General features: G+C 52.9%; 2 protein-coding genes across 2 annotated transcripts; one reads left to right on the forward strand and one right to left on the reverse strand.

Annotated features, from left to right (window-relative positions):
• TEX261 (testis expressed 261) lies at nt 658-8,608 on the forward strand. Its single transcript, XM_018055077.1, has 6 exons — nt 658-842; nt 1,747-1,826; nt 2,980-3,133; nt 4,933-5,000; nt 5,686-5,788; nt 5,967-8,608. Exons 1-6 carry the CDS (start codon nt 773-775, stop codon nt 6,080-6,082), a joined length of 591 nt encoding a protein of 196 aa, XP_017910566.1. The 5' UTR covers nt 658-772; the 3' UTR covers nt 6,083-8,608.
• ANKRD53 (ankyrin repeat domain 53) lies at nt 9,401-14,869 on the reverse strand. Its single transcript, XM_018054756.1, has 5 exons — nt 14,142-14,869; nt 13,638-13,837; nt 12,243-12,407; nt 11,779-11,899; nt 9,401-10,235 (listed from the first exon to the last, which is right to left on the reverse strand). Exons 1-5 carry the CDS (start codon nt 14,277-14,279, stop codon nt 9,516-9,518), a joined length of 1,344 nt encoding a protein of 447 aa, XP_017910245.1. The 5' UTR covers nt 14,280-14,869; the 3' UTR covers nt 9,401-9,515.

The raw sequence follows: 18,824 nt of genomic DNA on the forward strand, positions 1-18,824 counted from the left end.
TCCTTATCTTTGCATGCCTGTCTCCGCCACCAGATGGGGGACTTCTTGATGGGCTGCCCTGCTCTTTGCGGCCGCTCAGTTAGCCCTTCCAGAGGTGGAGTAAATTCAGCACCTAATGGATGAACTCAACAGAGAGGGAGAGTTAGGCTTCAGGATGGCTAATCAAAGATGCTCCAGTTTCCATCTGTGCCACTTGTAGAGGTACAACCTGAGGCAAGTAACTTTCCTGGGATCGGATTAAATTCCATCCTGAACCTACAGCCTAGCCTTTAGCACCCTGCCTGGCCCTCGAGAATTTTGTTCCTTTTACCTCCAGGAACAAAAGAAAGCCCTGGGCAACCTGCCTGGAGGCTTCTGGTCCGAGGCTGCTGGGGAGGGGCTGGGAGGCCCGGGATCACGCTCCAGGCTGAAGCAGGAGTGCACAGGGAGGGGCCGGAGGTTACTTTTCAAGCTCCGGTACTAGCGCCAAGTTCCGGCCCTCAGGACCCGCTGTCCCGCTTCCCCGGGTTGCATTGCGGATCTTCCTCTCGGTGCAGGCCGGGGAGCCCGGCGGTCCGCGGGTGCGCGCCGCTGGGGGCAGCAGCGGTTGGCCCTCCGCGCCGGCAGGCGGCGCTAGTCTTGACCCGACCGAGGGCGGCTCTCGGGCCCGGCTGCTCTCGGCGGCGGCGCACGACCGTCCTCGGGGCGGGGACGCGGCGACGGTGGCGGCGGCTCCTTGTCGCCCGAACCGGAGCGCGCAGGCCCGTCCCGGTGGTCGGGGGGCGGGGGCGCCATGTGGTTCATGTACGTGCTGAGCTGGCTGTCGCTCTTCATCCAGGTGGCCTTCATCACGCTGGCCGTCGGTGAGAGTGCGCGACCCGGCCCCGCGCGGGCTCCCGCTCCGGCTGGTGTGCCTGCCGGGGGTCACATCACGAGGGCGCCGGGGCGACCGGCGAGACCCCCGCCCGGCCCTCCCGCCTTCGCAGCCCCCCTCCTGTCCCGCCTGGTCCTGCTTCTCCTGGCCTCAGCAGCCTAGCTGACCGCGGGTCCTTCCAGGAGTCACAAAGTCCACCCCAGCGGTGCCCGGGAGAGGCTGCCTCAGATGCCCGCGCACCGCCAACCGCTGTCGCGCCCGTCCTCGCACAGCCGGCCGCGCCGAACTTTCCCCGACCCCTACCGCCGCCCTTTCGCCTCTGGCCCTTCGTGCTTCCTGCTCTCTCTGATACCCTTTCCCCTCCTGGCTAGTTCCTACTGTTGATCCCAGCTGAGATCTCACCTCCTCCGAGAAGCCCTCCTTATGAGGTTTGATGGTCCGGCGCGCCCTGTTCTTCCCCTAAAGTAGCACCTGTCACACTGGGGTCATCTGACTCCATTACTACTCAGCCGCCCCCGCCCGGCCCCCGCTCAGAGTTGGGTCAGGGAAGGGACCTTGTCTGTCTTTGTAGTGTGCTCAGCTCTCAGCCCAGCACCTGGCATATTTGTTGGATGAGTGAAAGAAGTTCCCTTTTATTGGCCAGAGGTTAGGTTTGTGCTGAGGCATCAAATACAGGTTTCCATTCACTTTTATGAAATCTCTTCTTGGTTGCCTTGACAGAGTTTTACTTGTGACTTTGGAGGGTAACACACGGGTTGTTTGGTTTGTTCCTTACCTCATGGACTCATGAAGGGTTGGGTGGGACCCAGCTGCAGATAGAGGACTGATCAGGATGGTGGGAGTGACCCTGGCTAACGTTCTCCCCGCTTGCCTTGCTCTCCTCCCCGCTCCAGCCGCCGGACTTTATTACCTGGCCGAATTGATAGAAGAATACACAGTTGCAACCAGCAGGATCATAAAATACATGATCTGGGTAAGTGACAGCTTTCCCCAGGATCCCCCTCACTCTTGACCTGCCTCAAAAGGAGGAAGTGGGGAGAGTTTGGCCTGGGTGATGAGACCCCTGATCTTGCCGTTTCCTGAGGGTACCATCCCCCACCTCCCTGCCCTGTACCTGGTGCCCTGTGTCTGCTGTCCTGGTCCTCAGTCTTCCGGAGCTTCCTTCCCCAGTGGCATCGCTTCACTGCAGGCCTTGTTCTTGGTTCCTTAAGGTGAGGGCCAAGTGCCTGCTCTGTGTTGACAGGACCATGGCTTTGCCTTTGTTTGATTATCTTCAGTGGTCTTAGCCCCTTGCTCTGTTCACAGCATTCAGAACTGAGAGGAACCTTAAGGACAGTTTTGAGTACTTGTTGGACCAAGTGACTTGTTCTAAGAGGGAGACACCGTCCCTGGCACAGTCCCTGCCCTGCTCAGGGCTCATGGAAGGCTTCTCTTCCTGAAGATACAATCCTTGCCATCGGTGTCAAAGCCACAGGAGAGACTGCTGGTGGTTTCTGCAGCTGGAGGAGAGGCTGGGGAGGGGCTGGAGGCACGGTTGAACAGGAGGGGTCCACTGCCTCTCAAATCCCCTGCTGTCAGCAGCCACTTTCTCTCTGGCATGACCTGGGGTAGGGAGTCAATGGTGGAAACAAGACCACAGCTGTCAGCCCTGGGTTCAGGGACCCAGCTCCTAGGTGTTGATACAGGAGTCAGTCCTTCATTCAGCTAACTGCCTGCCATTTGTTATGCACTGACAGCTATAAGTCCCTCAGAACTGTGGTTTTCAAACTGCAGGTGTGATTCATTATTGGGTTGTGCAATCAATTCACTAGGTCATTATCAGCATTAAAGAAAGGGGATGGAAAAGACTAGAACTGAAATCTGAACTTTGATCACATATATGTGTGTGTGTTGGGGTCACAGTGTAAGCTGTTTTTCTTACTGTGGGGTGCTGTCAGACAAACTTTGGGATTAAAAAGCGCTGCCCTTTGGGAGCCGAAAGGCTGGTTGGGGAGGTCAGATCTGTGGCTGTGAAACAAGGAAAGACTCAAGCGTGAAAAGAGTGTTGCCTGAGTAGCCCAGGGGTTAGTGAGTCCAGGAAGGCTGCCTGGAAGCAGCTCCCTGCACTGTGCACCTCCGTTGTTCAGTTCTCCACAGCTGTGCTGATTGGCCTCTACGTTTTTGAGCGCTTCCCCACCTACATGATTGGCGTGGGCCTCTTCACCAACCTTGTCTACTTTGGCCTCCTCCAGACCTTCCCCTTCATCATGCTGACCTCGCCTAACTTCATCCTGTCGTGCGGTGAGAGGGGACGGAGTGGGAGGGACAGCTGAGGTGGGATGTGCCCAGCTCCGACTATGGCACCGAAGGGGGAGGCAAACCACTGAGGTCCTCCAGGAGGCCAGGCCGGTTGGAGGTTGGGGCTCTCACATGTGAGGAACCGAGAGCCCACGCTGGCTCTAGTGACTAGAATTTGGAGGGCTGGGATGATCAGAGAGGAAGGGCTTTCCTGGGGCAGGTGGGGTTTGGAAGATTCGAGAAGGGAAAAGAAGTGGGTCGGCTGAGTAGTTAGAGCCCTAAGAAACCACTTGGCCAGGAAAAGCCCAAAGCCTTTCCCCGGCCTGCAGGCAGCGCCCCATCCAGTCGTCTGGCCGTAAGTCATGATTCAGGTGAACTTCATGGGGCTGCGGGTCTCCCTGCAGGCAGCTGCCTTGGGGTTGACAAACGTGTTTGGAGGACCCTGGCCTTCCTGCCTTTGCTCTGCCACCAGTTTCTGACCTTAGCGTCTCCATCTGTTCAGTGATATTTGGGAAAGTCATTCGGCACATAGATGCTCTGGTTATTTCTGGAAAAGGTTCTAGACAGAATCTGGTTACCAGGATTGCCTTTTCTCCCTTCAATTGTTACTGGTCATCATACCCTTTTGTCAAGATGTCAGATGGAATCGGGGTTTCTTAGAGCTACTTTTCTATTTCTGTGAGAGAACCTGGAAAGAAACTGTCATTCATAGGAGGGCATGGTGTTCAAGCCAGGACTGAGTGCCTTGGTTTGATTCCACTGAAAGATTTGTTCTGTGGGGGTTGGTGTGAGGTGTCCTTTCTTGGAAACTACGCCCCTCTTGCATCTTCCTAGGTGGGAGGGTGCTCTCCACTCCCCCCAGCCCCCATCTACAATGGCATGCTTCCTTGGCTTCCTATTGTCACTCTCTCAACTTGCCCACTGGATGCCTGGGGGAGTTGTTCTGAAGGTCTGGGGGCGTGGGGCACCCTGTCTTCCCGCAAGCCCTTGCCCTAGAGCATGGCTAGGCCTGGCAGAGCTGTTGTCCCTGCTGTAGAAGGGGAGTGGCAAGAGAGGAGAAAAGAGGAAGGGCCCGTGCTGTTGCCGGCGAGCTGTACGTGAGGGGTGTTGGGTTTGAGGGATGTCTACCCTTCACTTCACCACAGTAGGAACGCCTGTGTCTGAGCAATGGGTCCCCAGGATCTCTCTCTGTCTGAATTTGGCTGCACACGAAGGAGGTGTGTGGGGCTGCAGAACATATCAGTTCAGATCAGCCAGCCTTACCCTGGGGCAGGATGAGGAGAGACCCCCGTCCCCGGAACTTTGAGGAACCCTGAGACTGCACCGCAAAGCATCCAGCAGATGGTGCCCTTTATTCCTGAGGAGTGCGCGCCTCTGTCTGCGGAGCCTCCTCCTGTCTGGAGGGGACGCAGGAGCAAGTGCTCGGCCGTGACTTCCTCCTCCCCCACTGCCCATGCAGAGCTCTCTTCAGGACTTAGGGCCGCTCTAGACCAAGTCATTTGGCACGGTGCTTTGGGCTGTGTAGCACTGAAGTCTCATTTTTATAATTCAAGGAGTTTTTTTAATCTACTTCTAATTTAACTCATACACACTCGGCAGTGGGCAGATGGGGGCTCGTTCTTTCATTTTAACAGATGGGAACCTGAGTGCTGGAGAGTAGTGTGCTTGGCCCAAGCTGTACTCTGGGTCGTGTATAAAGTCGGGACCAAGACTTGGCTTCCGACCTCCGGGGCCTTGTGAAGGCTAAAAGTCTATTTTATGTCCTCCCTGAGACTGACTGTGACTCTTCATTCCCTCAACAGGGCTAGTGGTGGTGAATCATTACCTAGCGTTTCAGTTTTTTGCAGAGGAATATTATCCTTTCTCAGAGGTAAGAAGTCTTCAGTATGTCTTCAGACTACTAACAGACACAGCAGGGGTAAAGGGGATTTGTGTGATTTCTTTGTGAATTCGGCTGTGATTTGAAACTGAGACCGTTCAGGGATAGCACATTAAAAAATAATAATATAGATGATTTTAGAAAGCTGTGAGTGTGAGGAGCAGGGACTGTTTGGCTGAGGAAGAAGGGCACTGCTGTCTCCCAGTGAGTCCTTTGGGTCTCTCAGGATCCCAGCCTGCCATCCTAAGGTCAGGAAGGGGGATGGGGTAACCTGGTCTGATGCAAACCTCACAGGGCAGGGCTGGGCCACAACCTTGAACCCTGCTGCTCTAGTTTGCACCCTGGAGAACAAGGTCACTTCTCCAGGAGATACGGGTCGGTCACAGTTTTGCCTTCCATGTACTTCCTTCGGTTCAGAGGAGTTGCTGGTCCTGGTGACCAGGGTTCAGGGATTTGGGCCTGAAGCGTGGTCATCTTCAGTCTCCACTTTTCCCACTGAATCTTCTCCATGTCTGGGGCTGTCCTGTCTCTGCTTCCTGGGCCCTGGTCCCCTTGAGAGATCCCATGTGGGGGCATCAGTGGGCACTTGACCAGCTTTCCAAGATACACAGTGACCGCTCCTGGACTGGCCTTGGCACCTCCAGGAGCAGCATCTTCTCAGTGTCTTTGTTGCCAGGTCCTGGCCTATTTCACTTTCTGTCTGTGGATAATCCCGTTTGCATTCTTCGTGTCACTCTCAGCTGGGGAGAACGTCCTGCCCTCCACCATGCAGCCAGGAGGTGAGAAGAGGGTGGTGGGAAGGGGTCATGGTGGGAGGACACCAGCAAGGCCTGAGCTGCTGGGGGAGCTAGAGCCCACCCTGTGATAGAGACAGTTGAATTCTGGGTGGGCAGCACTGTGTTCACACATACACACACACACGTACACACACTCATCTCCCTGCCTATGTCTCCACAGATGACGTGGTCTCCAATTACTTCACCAAAGGCAAGCGGGGCAAACGCTTAGGGATCCTGGTTGTCTTCTCATTCATCAAAGAGGCCATTCTACCCAGTCGGCAGAAGATATACTGACCCCCTGGGGAGGGGATGCTGGCGCAGGAGCCGGAGAGTCAGGCCCCTGGGCCTCTGCACTGGGTGGGGGCCGGGAGTTGGAAGGCACCTTCCCCCAGCCCTGGCCCTCCTTCCCTCCACTCCCCTGGAAGCCCTCATCCCCACCCTCCTCAGGAGGCTCAGCTCAGGTCAAATCTGATACTGCTGGAGGCTGAGACCTCAGAGGCTGCCAGGGAGGAGTCAGGGCCTGCTTAGCCAGGAGGCCGCCACCCACCTGGGTGCACAGAAGCCGAGCCCCTGTGGCCCTCCTGCTCCCTCCTGTGATCCGTCAGGAGTTCTGGCTCAGCCTAGGCAGGTAGTGCCAGGGCCATGAAGCTGAAGGGCAGACAGTGATAACTGCTGGTGGGCAGATGGCCGTGGGAGGGGCTGTGACTTAGCATTCGCAAGAGAAAGTTTTTGCTGTTGAACTGTGATTGCTGTCCAAGTGCTGATTCCCATTTGAATAAAGATTCTAGGTGGCACTGTTCGCCTTAATACCCTGAAAGTCCATCTTCCTTTCTTCCTGCTTTGCTGCACCAGGGCTCTTTTTCCATGTTTGGGTCTTGCCCTTCCGAAGGGACCGTTCTTGTGGCCCATAGTGGGAAGGTGACGGAGATGAAGAGCCGAACCTGCTCGGGGGATGGGGAGTGGAAGTGGAGGCAACCTTTCTTAATCCCCTTCTCTCTTCTTCCGTCTCTTCTTTCCCTGGGGCTCTGTGACTGCCACGCTGGGGGCAGAGAGGGGATAGTGTGGGACTGGGTTGGGTTAGATTTTTCAGGAGAACATGTATAATATCCTATTTGTAAGTCTCGTCCTAGGGAAGAGGAGTGGTTTCTGGCTGATTTCTATCTCGGGCTTGAGAAGAGACAATAAAAATTGGCTTCTAGGCAGCCTGGACTACAGCCTGTTGTGTAAGAAACTGGTGGTGGGAGAACCTGTTTGTTACTCTAAGAGCACACAGGGCCGGCCCTCTCTTCTGAGTGCTCATGGCTCCTAGGAGGTGATTGTCTTCTAAGAAGACAGGCCAGGTCCTGGGCATAGGGCAGCATTTGTCGACCTTGCACTCCAACTCTAGTGCCTTCCAAGTACTCAGCAGTATGTATGGGAATGAAGTCCCCATGGGAGCCATTACCGGCATGTCCTATACCTCACAGCAGAGCAGGCAGGTGCAGAGACGGGCAGCACACCTCTAGTACCTTGCAGCCACTGGGAAGACCTCTGTGCTTGAAAACCTTATTTCTACCTCCTGCCTCCGGTCCCACCATAGCCCTTCATTTCCTTGGCTTTCGTATTCCCTTTCTCTTAAAAATAATCAGCCTTCCCCTTTCCTGGGGAGGAGCAGCCATTCTGGCCTCCTCTCTGGCGCTGAGCCTGCCAGGCCCTTCTGTCCTCTGCAGACGAGGCTGGCCAGCAGCTGGCCTTGCTGTCTCTTGCTGGCTGTTTCACTCCAGTGGTGGCTTTGCCCTTCCACTCCACTGCTCGTGTTCCAGGGGTTGCCAGCAGCCTTGTGCTAAGTCCAGCCGACCCTTTTCACATCTCTTTCTGCATCTCTGCAGCGTTGGGCAGGTTTCATCACTGCCAGCTTCCCAAGCCCTTTTGTGGCTGGTTCTCCCTCTCTGCTCCCCTCCGAGCCAGTGCAGACTCCCCCCCTCGCCCTGTGCACAGAGTTCTGTCATGGGTTTCCTGGAGGAGCCCGTCCCTGCTCATGGCTTCAAGGAATTGAGAGCTGACCTCCAGCCCCGGCATCCCTTTTGGTCCTCTCAACCACAGTTCTGCTGCCTTTGGGCACGCAGACAAATCTTGTGGCTCAGATAGCATTTGCTGCTGTCCTCTGCAAACCTGCCTTTTTTGGGTACCTGCTTTGGCCCGAAGATCACTCAGGAGCCCAGCCAGACACCTGGTTTCTCTTTCTGCCCGGACATCTAACAGCTGTCAGGTTTACCTTCCTAACCTCTCTTTATCTGAGCCACTCCCACGGCCATCAGCTTTCACCTGGACTGTTGTGACAGCCCCCTTTGGCTTCTCTGCCCCACAGCTGGGGTTGTCTTTCTAATGCACAGTTGACCCAGTCACTCTCTGGCTTACCGCCTTCCATGGCGCTCCACTGCCCTCAGGGTGAAGTCCAGACCCCGTAGCATGGCTTTTGAGACTCGTGGTGTCTTGGTTCCTGCTTGCCTCTCTGGCCTTGTCACTAGCCACTTTGCACTCTGAATTTCAGCCTCCTGTATCCAGAAATGCCCTGTTGCTTCTCCTTCATTCTACTCACCTGGGTACCTTCTCTGTCAGTTCTCAACTTAAGACTTCACTTCCTCCAAGGAACTCTGAATGTCCCGTCTCCCTCCAGCACACCACACAGATGACTGGTCTTACTTGCCTGCTGACTGCTCTGTCTCCCCACTAGACTGTAAGCTCCTTGAGGGCAGGGACTGTCCAGTTTTTGTATCAACAGCGCCTAGCTTGGCACCTGGCACATAGAAAGTACTCAATAAATGTTTGTTTAATGAGTGATTTGCAGTGTCGTGTACAGGGGCTAGCAGGGGATCCAGGCGAGCTTCCTGGAGGAAGTACAGGTGCTTTCAGTTTCCACCTGAAGCCACAGGACCTCCCTCCGTCCTCCATATAGAGACTGCCTCTATTTCTTTGAACTGCAGAGACCCCAGTGGCAACTGGGATGAAGGAAGACCAGCGTGGCAGGAAAGCCATCGGCAGGGTGATACTCTAGCCTTCCTCCTCCCTGTTCTGGAAAATTTAGAATAAGGCTTAGAACCTGCAGCTGCTGCTGCTAAGTCACTTCAGTCGTGTCCAACTCTGTGCGACCCCATAGACGGCAGCCCACCAGGCTATCCCATCCCTGGGATTCTCCAGGCAAGAACACTGGAGTGGGTTGCCATTTCCTTCTCCAGTGCATCAAAGTGGAAAGTGAAAGTGAAGTCGCTCAGTCGTGTCCAACCCTCAGCGACCCCATGGACTGCAGCCTTCCAGGCTCCGTCCCTGGGAGTTTCCAGGCAAGAGTACTGGAGTGGGGTGCCATTGCCTTCTCTGAGAACCTGCAGACTTAATATGAACAAGAGGCAGAATTTCGAAGTGGTCCCTCATCCTGGGATCCTCACCCCTGGTGAGCTCTTTGGGGTGGGCGGGGGAGATGGGGACACCAAGGTGTCACTTTTCCAATGCCAGGGCCCAGGACAGAGGGACCCCCACGCTGAGCCTTGGGATACTGCCCTGACTTGGATCTCCTGGGGGAGATTCCTTTGTGGAGAGAAGGGGATCTGGGGTCTGTGGGGGAGGAGGCTGCCAGCGTTGAGCTTGAGAGTGGGCAGCCTGTGGGCACTCTCCCTTCCTCCGCATCCACACACAATCACCACACCTCAACCTTCACTGAGCAGTCTCCAGTGGAGAGGCTACCAAAGTAAGTTTAAGGGAGGGGTGGTTTAGGGGAAGGCAGAGCAGGGAGTCCTTGATGGGCTCGCACAGCCGCCAGGAAGGCCTCGTCGAATGTCTCTCGCAGGTTCATGCTCAGCGTGTCGGTCCAGAAGCTGCCGTCACCCAAGTGCCGCTTCCGGGGCACCTCTTCCATAGTGACAGAGCAGAAGCCCTGGGGCACCTTCATTCTGTAGGGCCGTACGGAAGGGTACAGCTCGCGGATTACCACTTGGAAAGGCAGCTGGGGCACAGGCGCCACCTGGCGGCCGGCCACTGTGCGGAGGTCCGCGCCACCGTGCCCGTTGGACCTCACCTCCACGAAGCAGCGGAAGTCGCGCTCTGGCCTGGGGTCGGGATGCACGCCCAGGCGGACACCCTGTGGGTAGCCAATCTGGGCAGTGGGGGACCTGGCGGGGTTGCTGCTAAGATTCCACACCTTGGGCCGCCTGATCGTGGGCGGCTTGTAGGTGGGCGCAGGCATCACCAAGGGCAGATTGGGCTGCTGTATCCGTTGCAGGCGCGCCTCCGGGGAGGGGTGGAAGCTCGTGGGAGGCCACAGTACCCCGTCCTTGCAGGTCTTGGAGAGGGCAGTGGCCCGGGGCGGAGCACGGGGCTCTCGCTGAACGCTGGGTATTAGGGACTGGTCTTGGAGTAGCAGCTTGTGATGGAGCCACTTCTTGAAGTCAGCTTCTCTCAGAATTTGGTGCTCCTTCTGCAACATCAGAAAGCACAAGATACTTCTGGACAGCTGCTCCCCCTGTGTTTCTGTGAAAGCAGGCCCTGTGGCTGTAGCCCTGGAAACCTCGGGTCTAATTGAGCAGATACCTTGCTGCCCTTTGCGAGCCCAGAGTCTGATGAGAGAAATCCCTGCTTTGTGGGAGCCCTTGTTCTGATGAGGAAAATACTGCCTGCAGGGGCCCCTGGCTCATGTGACAGACAGAGCCTTTCCCACAGGGGAGACCTCCAATCAGATGGAGACTCGGCCTCTGCCCTAGGTGAGGTCTCTAGCTTGAGTGGGGAGACCCAATCCCTGCCCTATGGAAACGCTTGAGGCTCCTGCATCCCCCATAAAGGAGTTCCCAGCCTGCCTTAAAAGTTTCTGGTTTGATGGGGGAAAAAGGCAAATGAGTGGTACAAACTTATCCTTGACCCTGGAAGGAGAGAACAGAAAAGTCTGGAAGGCCAGCAACTGGATGGAGCGAATCTGAGCAGGCTTCTTGGAAGTGGAGGCCTTGAGCAGTCAGGGTAGGGAGAGAGACAGTTGGCTGGTGCTCCAGACTGGATGGCGATGCTCTCTGTCCTTGCTTCCACTAGAGCTGAACCTTCACCTTGTCACAGAACCACCCCCTTCCCTGTCTCAGTGTCTCAGTTCCCAGACTGTTGCTAAGCAGTCAGGTGGTTTGGAGACTGACCCAGCTCCAGAGGTAGGCCCCCTGATTAGGCTAAGCCAATCATCATAATTCCATCAGCCTTGCCCCAGACTTCAGTCAGTCAGCACATGGCTTTCCTTGAGCTCTAGGGATTGGAACAAGAATGCACAGGTGATCCAGTTGAGGCCAATAAGAGAGAAGGGGAAATCTTCAAGGGGCTTTGGGGAAATTTTAGAGACACAGGAACAGATGGGCTTTGCCTCCTCTGGATACACATATGACTGTGAGAGCTGGGTGAACCAACAGAGGGTATGACAGGGAAAACGAGAGGAATGCAGCTGGGACAGAGCTGAAATACCCGAGTTTGCCAGCCCCAAAGCCCTCCCCACCCCTGAATCTGCTTAGGAGTCCCAGCATCTTCTTTTGGAGTTTCCTGGTTCTTGCATTCTGTGTAGCTATACCTAGTATTAAAATCCTTTACTCTCCTTTTCTGCCCCAGTCAGGGTCTGACATTGATCTGGGCCCCTGCCAAGTCTCTAGCTTGTCAGCCTCCAGCTCACATCTGATTCCTCGTCTGTTCTGAATTTGCACTTTCTGACGTATACCATGCTCTCATGGGTCCCCATGCCCCTCCACAGGGCTGTCTGTTCCTTCTACCAGGTCAGCTCTTCCCCGGCTGTTCATATAGCCAACCGCGCCCACCTATATAGACTCTTCAGCATTATCCCTCCGGCACCCTCCTGGGCTCCCTCCTCAGAGGAGGGGGAGGCTCTTTCCGGATGGGACCGCTTCTAGCCACTGTTCTAACTAACCGCACACGGGAGTCATGCTCACACACCTGGGTCACAGCTGATGCCCAGCGCCCCTGCCTGCCCTCCCCCTTACTTGATACTCAGTCAGGTAGTCCTCCTCCATGAGGGCCAGCTGGTCCTTGAGCCTCCTCAGTTTCCTCATCTCATGGGCAAAGTCCTTCTTGTCCCGTTTCCACATGGCATCTTTCAAGAACCTGGTGCCAAGGCGGGGTGTGTCATTCCTTCAGCTTCCCCCTGGGCTGGGAAGACTGGCTGCTGCTGAGGGCCTGGGTGAGGGTAGGGGCGCCACCAGAGATGAGGTGAGCGAGATGGACCACCCCCCGTCTGGCCAACTACTTCCCTGGCGGTGAGAGAGGAAAGTGATCACCACCTTTCCGCTGAAGGGCTAGGACCTCGAGGTAACGCTAAACCCCAGGGATGAGGCCCTGTGGAGAGCCCCAGGAATAGCATCTTGGAGAGGGGTTCCCCTCCACAGACTCATCCTTGGGTGAGGGGCCTGGGGAAGGGTGGCAGACGGGGGCAGTTCTCACCCCTCACCGGGCACAGACTCGGTGGTTCCATATTTTGCAGTAGTCGATGGGCTTGCAGCCTGTGGCATCTCGTGCGTGGACGTTGGCACCTTTCTGCACCAGGACTTTGACACAGCTCAGCAGGCCCTCGCGGGCTGCCAGATGCAGAGGTGTGGAGCCATTGCACGTCTGACTGGAGGGCCCCGCCAGGGAGAAGAGGGGAGAAAGGAAGGAAGAAGGGCATCACATGGGCAAACCAGCTCCTAGGTCTGCCATGCCGCTAGTCCACTGGGTGACCCTGGCATGTCCTTTCTCTCTGTACCTCAGTTTCAGCTGTTGAAGGAGGGTTTGGACTAAGTGAACAGCAAAAGTCTGATTATGGAGTATGTGGCCATGAGGACCTTACCAAAAGGAGAGCTGGGTTGGCTGGAGTGCAGAGACCATGAACCTCATCTCCTCTTTAACCACCCAGGCCTCCTCCCCCTTCCCCACGCCTGGCCGTGGCCCACAAGGCCTGCGTGACCAGGGCCCTCTTCCCCCCCAACTTCGTCTTCTGACCTTGCCCCATTCTCTCCCAACATGGCCTCTGCACCTCTGCCTGGAATAATTTTCCCTGGCTCTTCACCTGGCCGGCTCCTCTCAGTCCTTTCCTTAGAGGTAACTGCCCGTTCCCAAATAGGTCTTCTTCTTGTCCCCTTTACTCACAGCTCCATTACCCTTCATAACTGCTTACCGCACTCTGTCATTTTGTTCATCTGCTTGCTAGTTGACTAGCCACCCCTACATTAGTATGTCTCCTTTAGGAGGGCAGGGACCGTGGCTGTTACAGTCACTGTATTCCTCAATTCTGGCCCAGTGCTCAGCACATTAGATGCTGGATAAATATTTTGAATGAATGCAGTCTCTCTAAGCCATCCATTCACTTTCTCAATTATCACAGTAGTCTCATGTGATAGGCATTGTCATCCACCCAAATTTCAGTTGAAGAAACTGAGGCAGTAGTTCCTAAACTCTGCTGCCAAATGAGAAACAGCTGGGGCTCTTTTGCACCTTCAAAGCCCAGGCCACATCCCAGGCCAATTAAATGACAGACTCCTTTGGGTTGAAACACAGGCATTGGTACTTTTGAAGCTCCTCAGGTGATTCCAGTGTACAGACAGGTTTGGGAACCAGAGCACTGAGACTTAGGCTTGAGTGACTTGCCTGAGGTTTTTCTGTCTGCTGGCAGGCAGCAAAACCAGGACATGAAGTAGGTCTGCCCTCTTTCAAAGACTCTCAGCCACTACCATGTGACTGCTTCGTGTGGGAACGAGTTCCTGGCACCCCACAGCTCCTCTCTCTCCGCCTTGACTCTTCCTGCCTGGATGTGGGGTTCTTATCTGCCCAGCCTGCCAGCCCCTCTCCCTACACAGGCTGGACTCACGTGTTGAGGGCCGCCCCTTGCTTAATCAGATAGTGAATGCAGGGGAGGGCCATGGTCTTGTTGTCACCATGGATGACAAGGTGCAGAGGTGTCTGGCCATTGTTGGTGGGCAGGTTTACGGGAAACTTGTACTCCTCCACCAAGACCTGCAGGCATGCAAGCTTGCCGCTCTGGGCTGCAAAGTGGATGGCAGTGAAACCCTGCGGGGGCCAGAGGAGGCGGAAGTGGTTGAGCGGGACTGGGCCCTGGGTCCCACAACCTAACCTAGAGAGGATTTCTGGGGATTACCCTCACCTCTTCTCTGTGCCCACGGGAATCCCACGGTTCCCTTTCCCACTCCCTTATCTCGCTCCCCACAAATTGCCCTACAGACGGTAGGAAGGCGAATTAGAACCGTCCACCCAGAAGCTCCACTGTCACTCCTTGCCAGGTAACCACTGTGTGCGGAGCTCTTTGTAGGCTGGAGAAGACTTCGGTTGCTGCCCCTGCACTCCAAGGCCTTACCTTGTCATCGGCCACGATTTCGCCACAATGCCGATTTAGACAGAACCGCAACCATTCCAGGTTGCCCAATGAGGCGGCGAACAGCTCGTAGTAGCTTCCTCCGATCGCCCTCTGTTCCCACTCCTCGGTTAGACTCATGGAACTGGAGCCGGCGCGGGGAGGAAGGTGGGCGTGAGCCTAGGGGCCGGCCCAGGGCGCGCCGGGCGGCAGGGCGATGGGGAAATGACAGTCGTCATGGGCCCCGGGCACCTCTTGGGAGGTCAGCCCGGCCCGGCCTGAGCCCTCCCCTCTCCGCCCCGACGCCCGCGCATCACGCCCGCGCCCACCTGCGCCGCCGGACCGCCGACTCTTTGCGGGTGCTTGAGCCCTTCTTCGCCAGTTGCAGGTGTACGTCGCCGGAGAGGTATCGCTGCCTGATAGGTGCCGCCGCCCACCTGCCGAAGTGCCAGCTCGCGCTACGGGAGGAGGCCGGCAGGCGCTCCAGCACTGGGGTCGTGGTGGAGGGGCGGGACCTGGGCGCCTCCCTGGCCGGGTCACCGACCAGCTGGTTACCCCCCGCCGCGGCCCCCGCGTCCTGGAGACTCGGCATCTCAACACCCCACACGGAAAGACGAGTAGCTTTTGTTTCTGATTATAAAATTAATGAGTGCTGATTGTAACAAAACAGGAGGGCAATGAAGATATTAAAAATCACAACCCCATTACCCACAGAAATCATGATCTATTTCGCTATATGTATGCATATCCTATACGTGTTCCTGCCTCTTTTCATTCAGCCTTATACAATGAATTAGCTTCCGTTGTCAGTCCACGTACTAAACGTGAATTATGACGCAACCATAGACCGGCATCATAATGGATGCGCTGCCATTTCACTTGTGATATCTGGGGCTTCCTGGTGGCCCAGTGGTAAAGAATCTGCCAGCAATGCAGGAGAGGTAGGAGATGCAAGTTCGATCCCTGGGTCAGGAAGATCCCCTGGAGGAGGGCATGGAAACCCTCTCCAGTATTCTTTCCTGAAGAATTTCATGGAGAGGAGCCTGGCGGGCTACAGCACATGAGGTCGCAGAGTCGGACTTGACTGAAGTGACTTAACATGCACCCTGGATATCCAATTGTAGCTGTAGGGGTAAACACTCCCATCAAGGGGGAAAAGGAAGCCTGAAAGACCCATCCTCAGGAGGTAGGAGGGAGAATGCCTGCATCTTGAGAACAGATTTAGAGAAAAGCAGGAATCTGAGTGCTTATCACATTGTGGGGGTGGAGATGAGTCTGCACCGGACAGGTCAGAGAGCAGGTCATGTCTCTTCACCATATTTCCAAGTTGTGTGCCCATTGTCTTATCTGTTCTCCAAAGTACTCTCAGGGAATGGGCCAAATTTGAATGAATCCTTTGCTTCAGTCTCAAAGCAGTTCCAAAGGATCAACAGAACTGTAGCTGATCCGGTGTTCTCACCTATCCACTGCATGTCTCAGAGATTGGAGGTTACATGAAGCTTTCAGTACCAGGGAGATGATTTAATCAGGCTAGCACCTGAGTATCCTGCTTAATTTCAATGATCCCATAAGGGATCTAAAATGTAATTCCAATGTCTCTTGAACTGCTGAGAGCTGGAGTGAGTTTATCTTAAATCTCTATGCCTGGCTTTCACTTCTGGAATGGAGCACTCTGTTGACCTATTGTCCTACCATAATCAGTGAAGATTATTTTACAAACCAGTTGTCAAAGTCTCTGACATTTTCCTAAGGGCATACAGCAAATAAAGAAACTTATTCAAGAAAATCTACTCAATCTCAGCCAGAACAGTGAGAGTCTGTAGCACTTAAGCAGCAACCTGCTCCTTCCCTCTTATCTACCCATCTCAGAGCAATGCCTGAAGCTCTGATCCAGGTGGGTATGACCAAGAGAATGGGCTTCCTTTTCCTCTCAGCTCCCAGTCGAGATATAGGATATCTCACTGAAAGAAGCAGGCTGCCAGCATCTCACCAGTGCCTCCTTTCTCTGTTCCAAGTGGTGGAGGCTAAATTCCTGGTGAGTGTGTAGCCAAGAGATTGGGGCTCCCTTCCTCCACCCGGCTCTTACTGATGGGACAAAGGCTTGACTTCAGGCACAGCAGGCTAAGAATACTGATCTCTTTGTTTCAACCTGCGTGCTCATGGGGCAGATGCTCTGTGTTGGGAGAGAATTGGAGATAACCAAAATGTCCATGGACAGAATGAAAGGCTACCACCACTGCCCAGAACCCTGCACACGAAGCCAGATGTTATTCTAGGAGATGAACCACTTTCCTTGCCCTCAGTTCCACAACAGAGACTCAGAGATTATGTCTAGTCAATCCACAAAAACTGAGAACTCTGAAGCTCTTCTCTAAGTCACTGACTTCAGGGAATTCCCTGGCTGTCCAGCTCCATGCTTCCACAGCAGGGGGCATGAATTCCATCCCTGGTTAGAACTAAGATCTGGCAAGCAGCACAGTGCAGCCAAAAAAAAAAAAAAAAAATTCATGAACTTTATTTGAAAGAGAACATGGGGACATTCAAACTTGAGTGCTCTGAAAGCAATGGAGATTTGGGTGGCAAGCAATTTAAAACAAGCTGTAGGCCAGCTAGTTTACCAGAGAGAACCAGGGAAAAGGAAAGCCTAGAAGAGCCCGCATGGGGTCTGAACAAACCTCAAAGACTGGCTTTAAAAGCTACCTCCACAAAGGCACCCAAGTTTAATTGAATCAGACCCTAGAGTAATGTATGCCCTACAGCAACGAACAGAGCAATAAGCTGACAATTAGTGGAGCCTAAAAGTTGGGTATGATGCCAGCAGAGGCAAGCCAGTTTAACAGAGAGCTCAGGGAAAGAGACAGTCTCAGAGAGTTCTGCTATAACTCCTGCCATCTTAGAGTTATTGTGCATATATCCAGGGCTGCATCCTCTGAGCAGCACATCAGAGGCTTCACAAAGAGGGGCAAAATACCAAGATAATCCATCCAAGTCACTAAAGGAATAAGCAAGCAAACAGCAACAAACAAACCTTGGGGAGTGAGTGAGTGAGTTAGTGAAAGTCGCTCAGTCAGGTCTGATTCTTTGTGATTCCCATGGACTATGGCCTGCCAGGCTCCTCTGTCCATGGGATTCTCCAGGCAAGAATACTGGAGTGGGTAGCCATTCCCTTCTCCAGGGGATCTTCCTGACCCAGGGATCAAACCTGGGTCTCCTGCATTGCAGGCAGATTCTTTACCATCTGAGCCACCAGGGGAGGGGTGAGAAAATCAGTATCCAGAGTTGCTACAATATATTACTTTAGAATCCAGTTCTCAACAAAAAATTATGAGACATACAAGTACACAAAAAGTAGGGGGAAAAAGCATACAACAGAAATTGTCTGTGAAAGGACACAGATATCAGATATAACAAACCAAGATTTCAAAGCAGTTATCAGTATCTTCAAAGAACTAAAGGAAGCCATACTAAAAAGTAAAAGTAAGTATGTTAACGTTTCATCAAAAAAGGAATATCAGAAAAGAGAAATTATTAAAAAAAACAAAAATCCTGAAATTGAACAGTACAATAACTGAAATGAAAAATTTACTAGAAATTCTCAAGAGTAGATCTGAACTCACAAAAGAAATAATCAGCAAACTTGAAGATAAGCAGTAGCAATTATGCAATTCCAAGAACAGAGATAAAAAAGAGTGAAGAAAAATCATCAAAAACACACACACATATATATATACGGGACATCACTATGCACACCAACATACACATAATGGGAGTACCAGGGTGAGGAGTGAGAAAAAATACTTGAAGAAGTTATGGCTGAAAAAGACTAATCTACACATTTAAGAAGCTCAACAAATTGAAAGTAGGAAAACATAAAGAGATTCACCCAGGCAATCATACTAAAAATTCTGAAGACGAGAAGAAAATTCTGAAAGCAACAAAGAGAAAAGTGACTCATCACATACAAGGGGATCCTACAAAGATAAGCAACTCACTTCCCATCAGAAATCATAAGGCCAAAACACAGTGAGATGACATATGCAATACTGAAAGAGAAAAACTATCAACAGGAATCTTATATCCAGAAAACCATCTTTCAAAATGATGACAAAATAAAGACATTGCTTACCCTGCTTGCTGCAACTAGAGAAAGCCTAGTGCAGCAACAAAGACCCAGTCCAGCCAAAGATAAATAAATAAATATTAAAAAAAATTAATTGTATAAAACAATATATAATTGTATTGTTGGGCCTATAACATATAGTACAATAACAATAACAACACAAAGAAGGTGGGTGGGAACAAAGCTGTGTGGAGTAAGAAAGTAAGTAAGATTTTTAACTTGAATCTGCAGAGATTCAAGAGAATCTTGAATGAAGAGAACCAGAAATGGTAAATTAGAAAACAAGTATAACAAAATCTGTAAATATATACTGTTCTCAGCTTCTTTAAAGGACATAAAATTACAGAAAGCAATAATTAACAATGTATTGTTGCATATATAATATATATACAAATTGTAATATGTATAATAATATTACAAGAAAGTGGAAGAAAAATAGAGATATATAGGCTATACAGGATATAGAGGATATCCAGTATCTCCTTGAAATTAAATTAATATAAGTCTTAGATTCTGCTAAGACGAGATGTATATAAGTCCTAGAGAAAACACTAAGAAAATAAAAA

The sequence above is a fragment of the Capra hircus genome, chromosome 11 (genome assembly GCF_001704415.2).
Source record: "Capra hircus breed San Clemente chromosome 11, ASM170441v1, whole genome shotgun sequence".
NCBI lineage: Eukaryota > Metazoa > Chordata > Mammalia > Artiodactyla > Bovidae > Capra > Capra hircus.

Bases quoted from the DNA above. Each gene is read 5' to 3' on its own strand.
- ANKRD53 (XM_018054756.1), bottom strand. From the start codon at position 14,279: ATGAGTCTAACCGAGGAGTGGGAACAGAGGGCGATCGGAGGAAGCTAC. The intron at 13,838-14,141 runs GTAAGGCCTTGG...TGGCCCCCGCAG, and splicing joins AAATCGTGGCCGATGACAAG to GGTTTCACTGCCATCCACTT. The intron at 10,236-11,778 runs GTAAGGGGGAGG...CTGATGTTGCAG, and splicing joins ACTACCTGACTGAGTATCAA to AAGGAGCACCAAATTCTGAG.
- TEX261 (XM_018055077.1), top strand. From the start codon at position 773: ATGTGGTTCATGTACGTGCTGAGCTGGCTGTCGCTCTTCATCCAGGTG. The intron at 843-1,746 runs GTGAGAGTGCGC...TCCCCGCTCCAG, and splicing joins CTTCATCACGCTGGCCGTCG to CCGCCGGACTTTATTACCTG. The intron at 5,789-5,966 runs GTGAGAAGAGGG...ATGTCTCCACAG, and splicing joins CTCCACCATGCAGCCAGGAG to ATGACGTGGTCTCCAATTAC.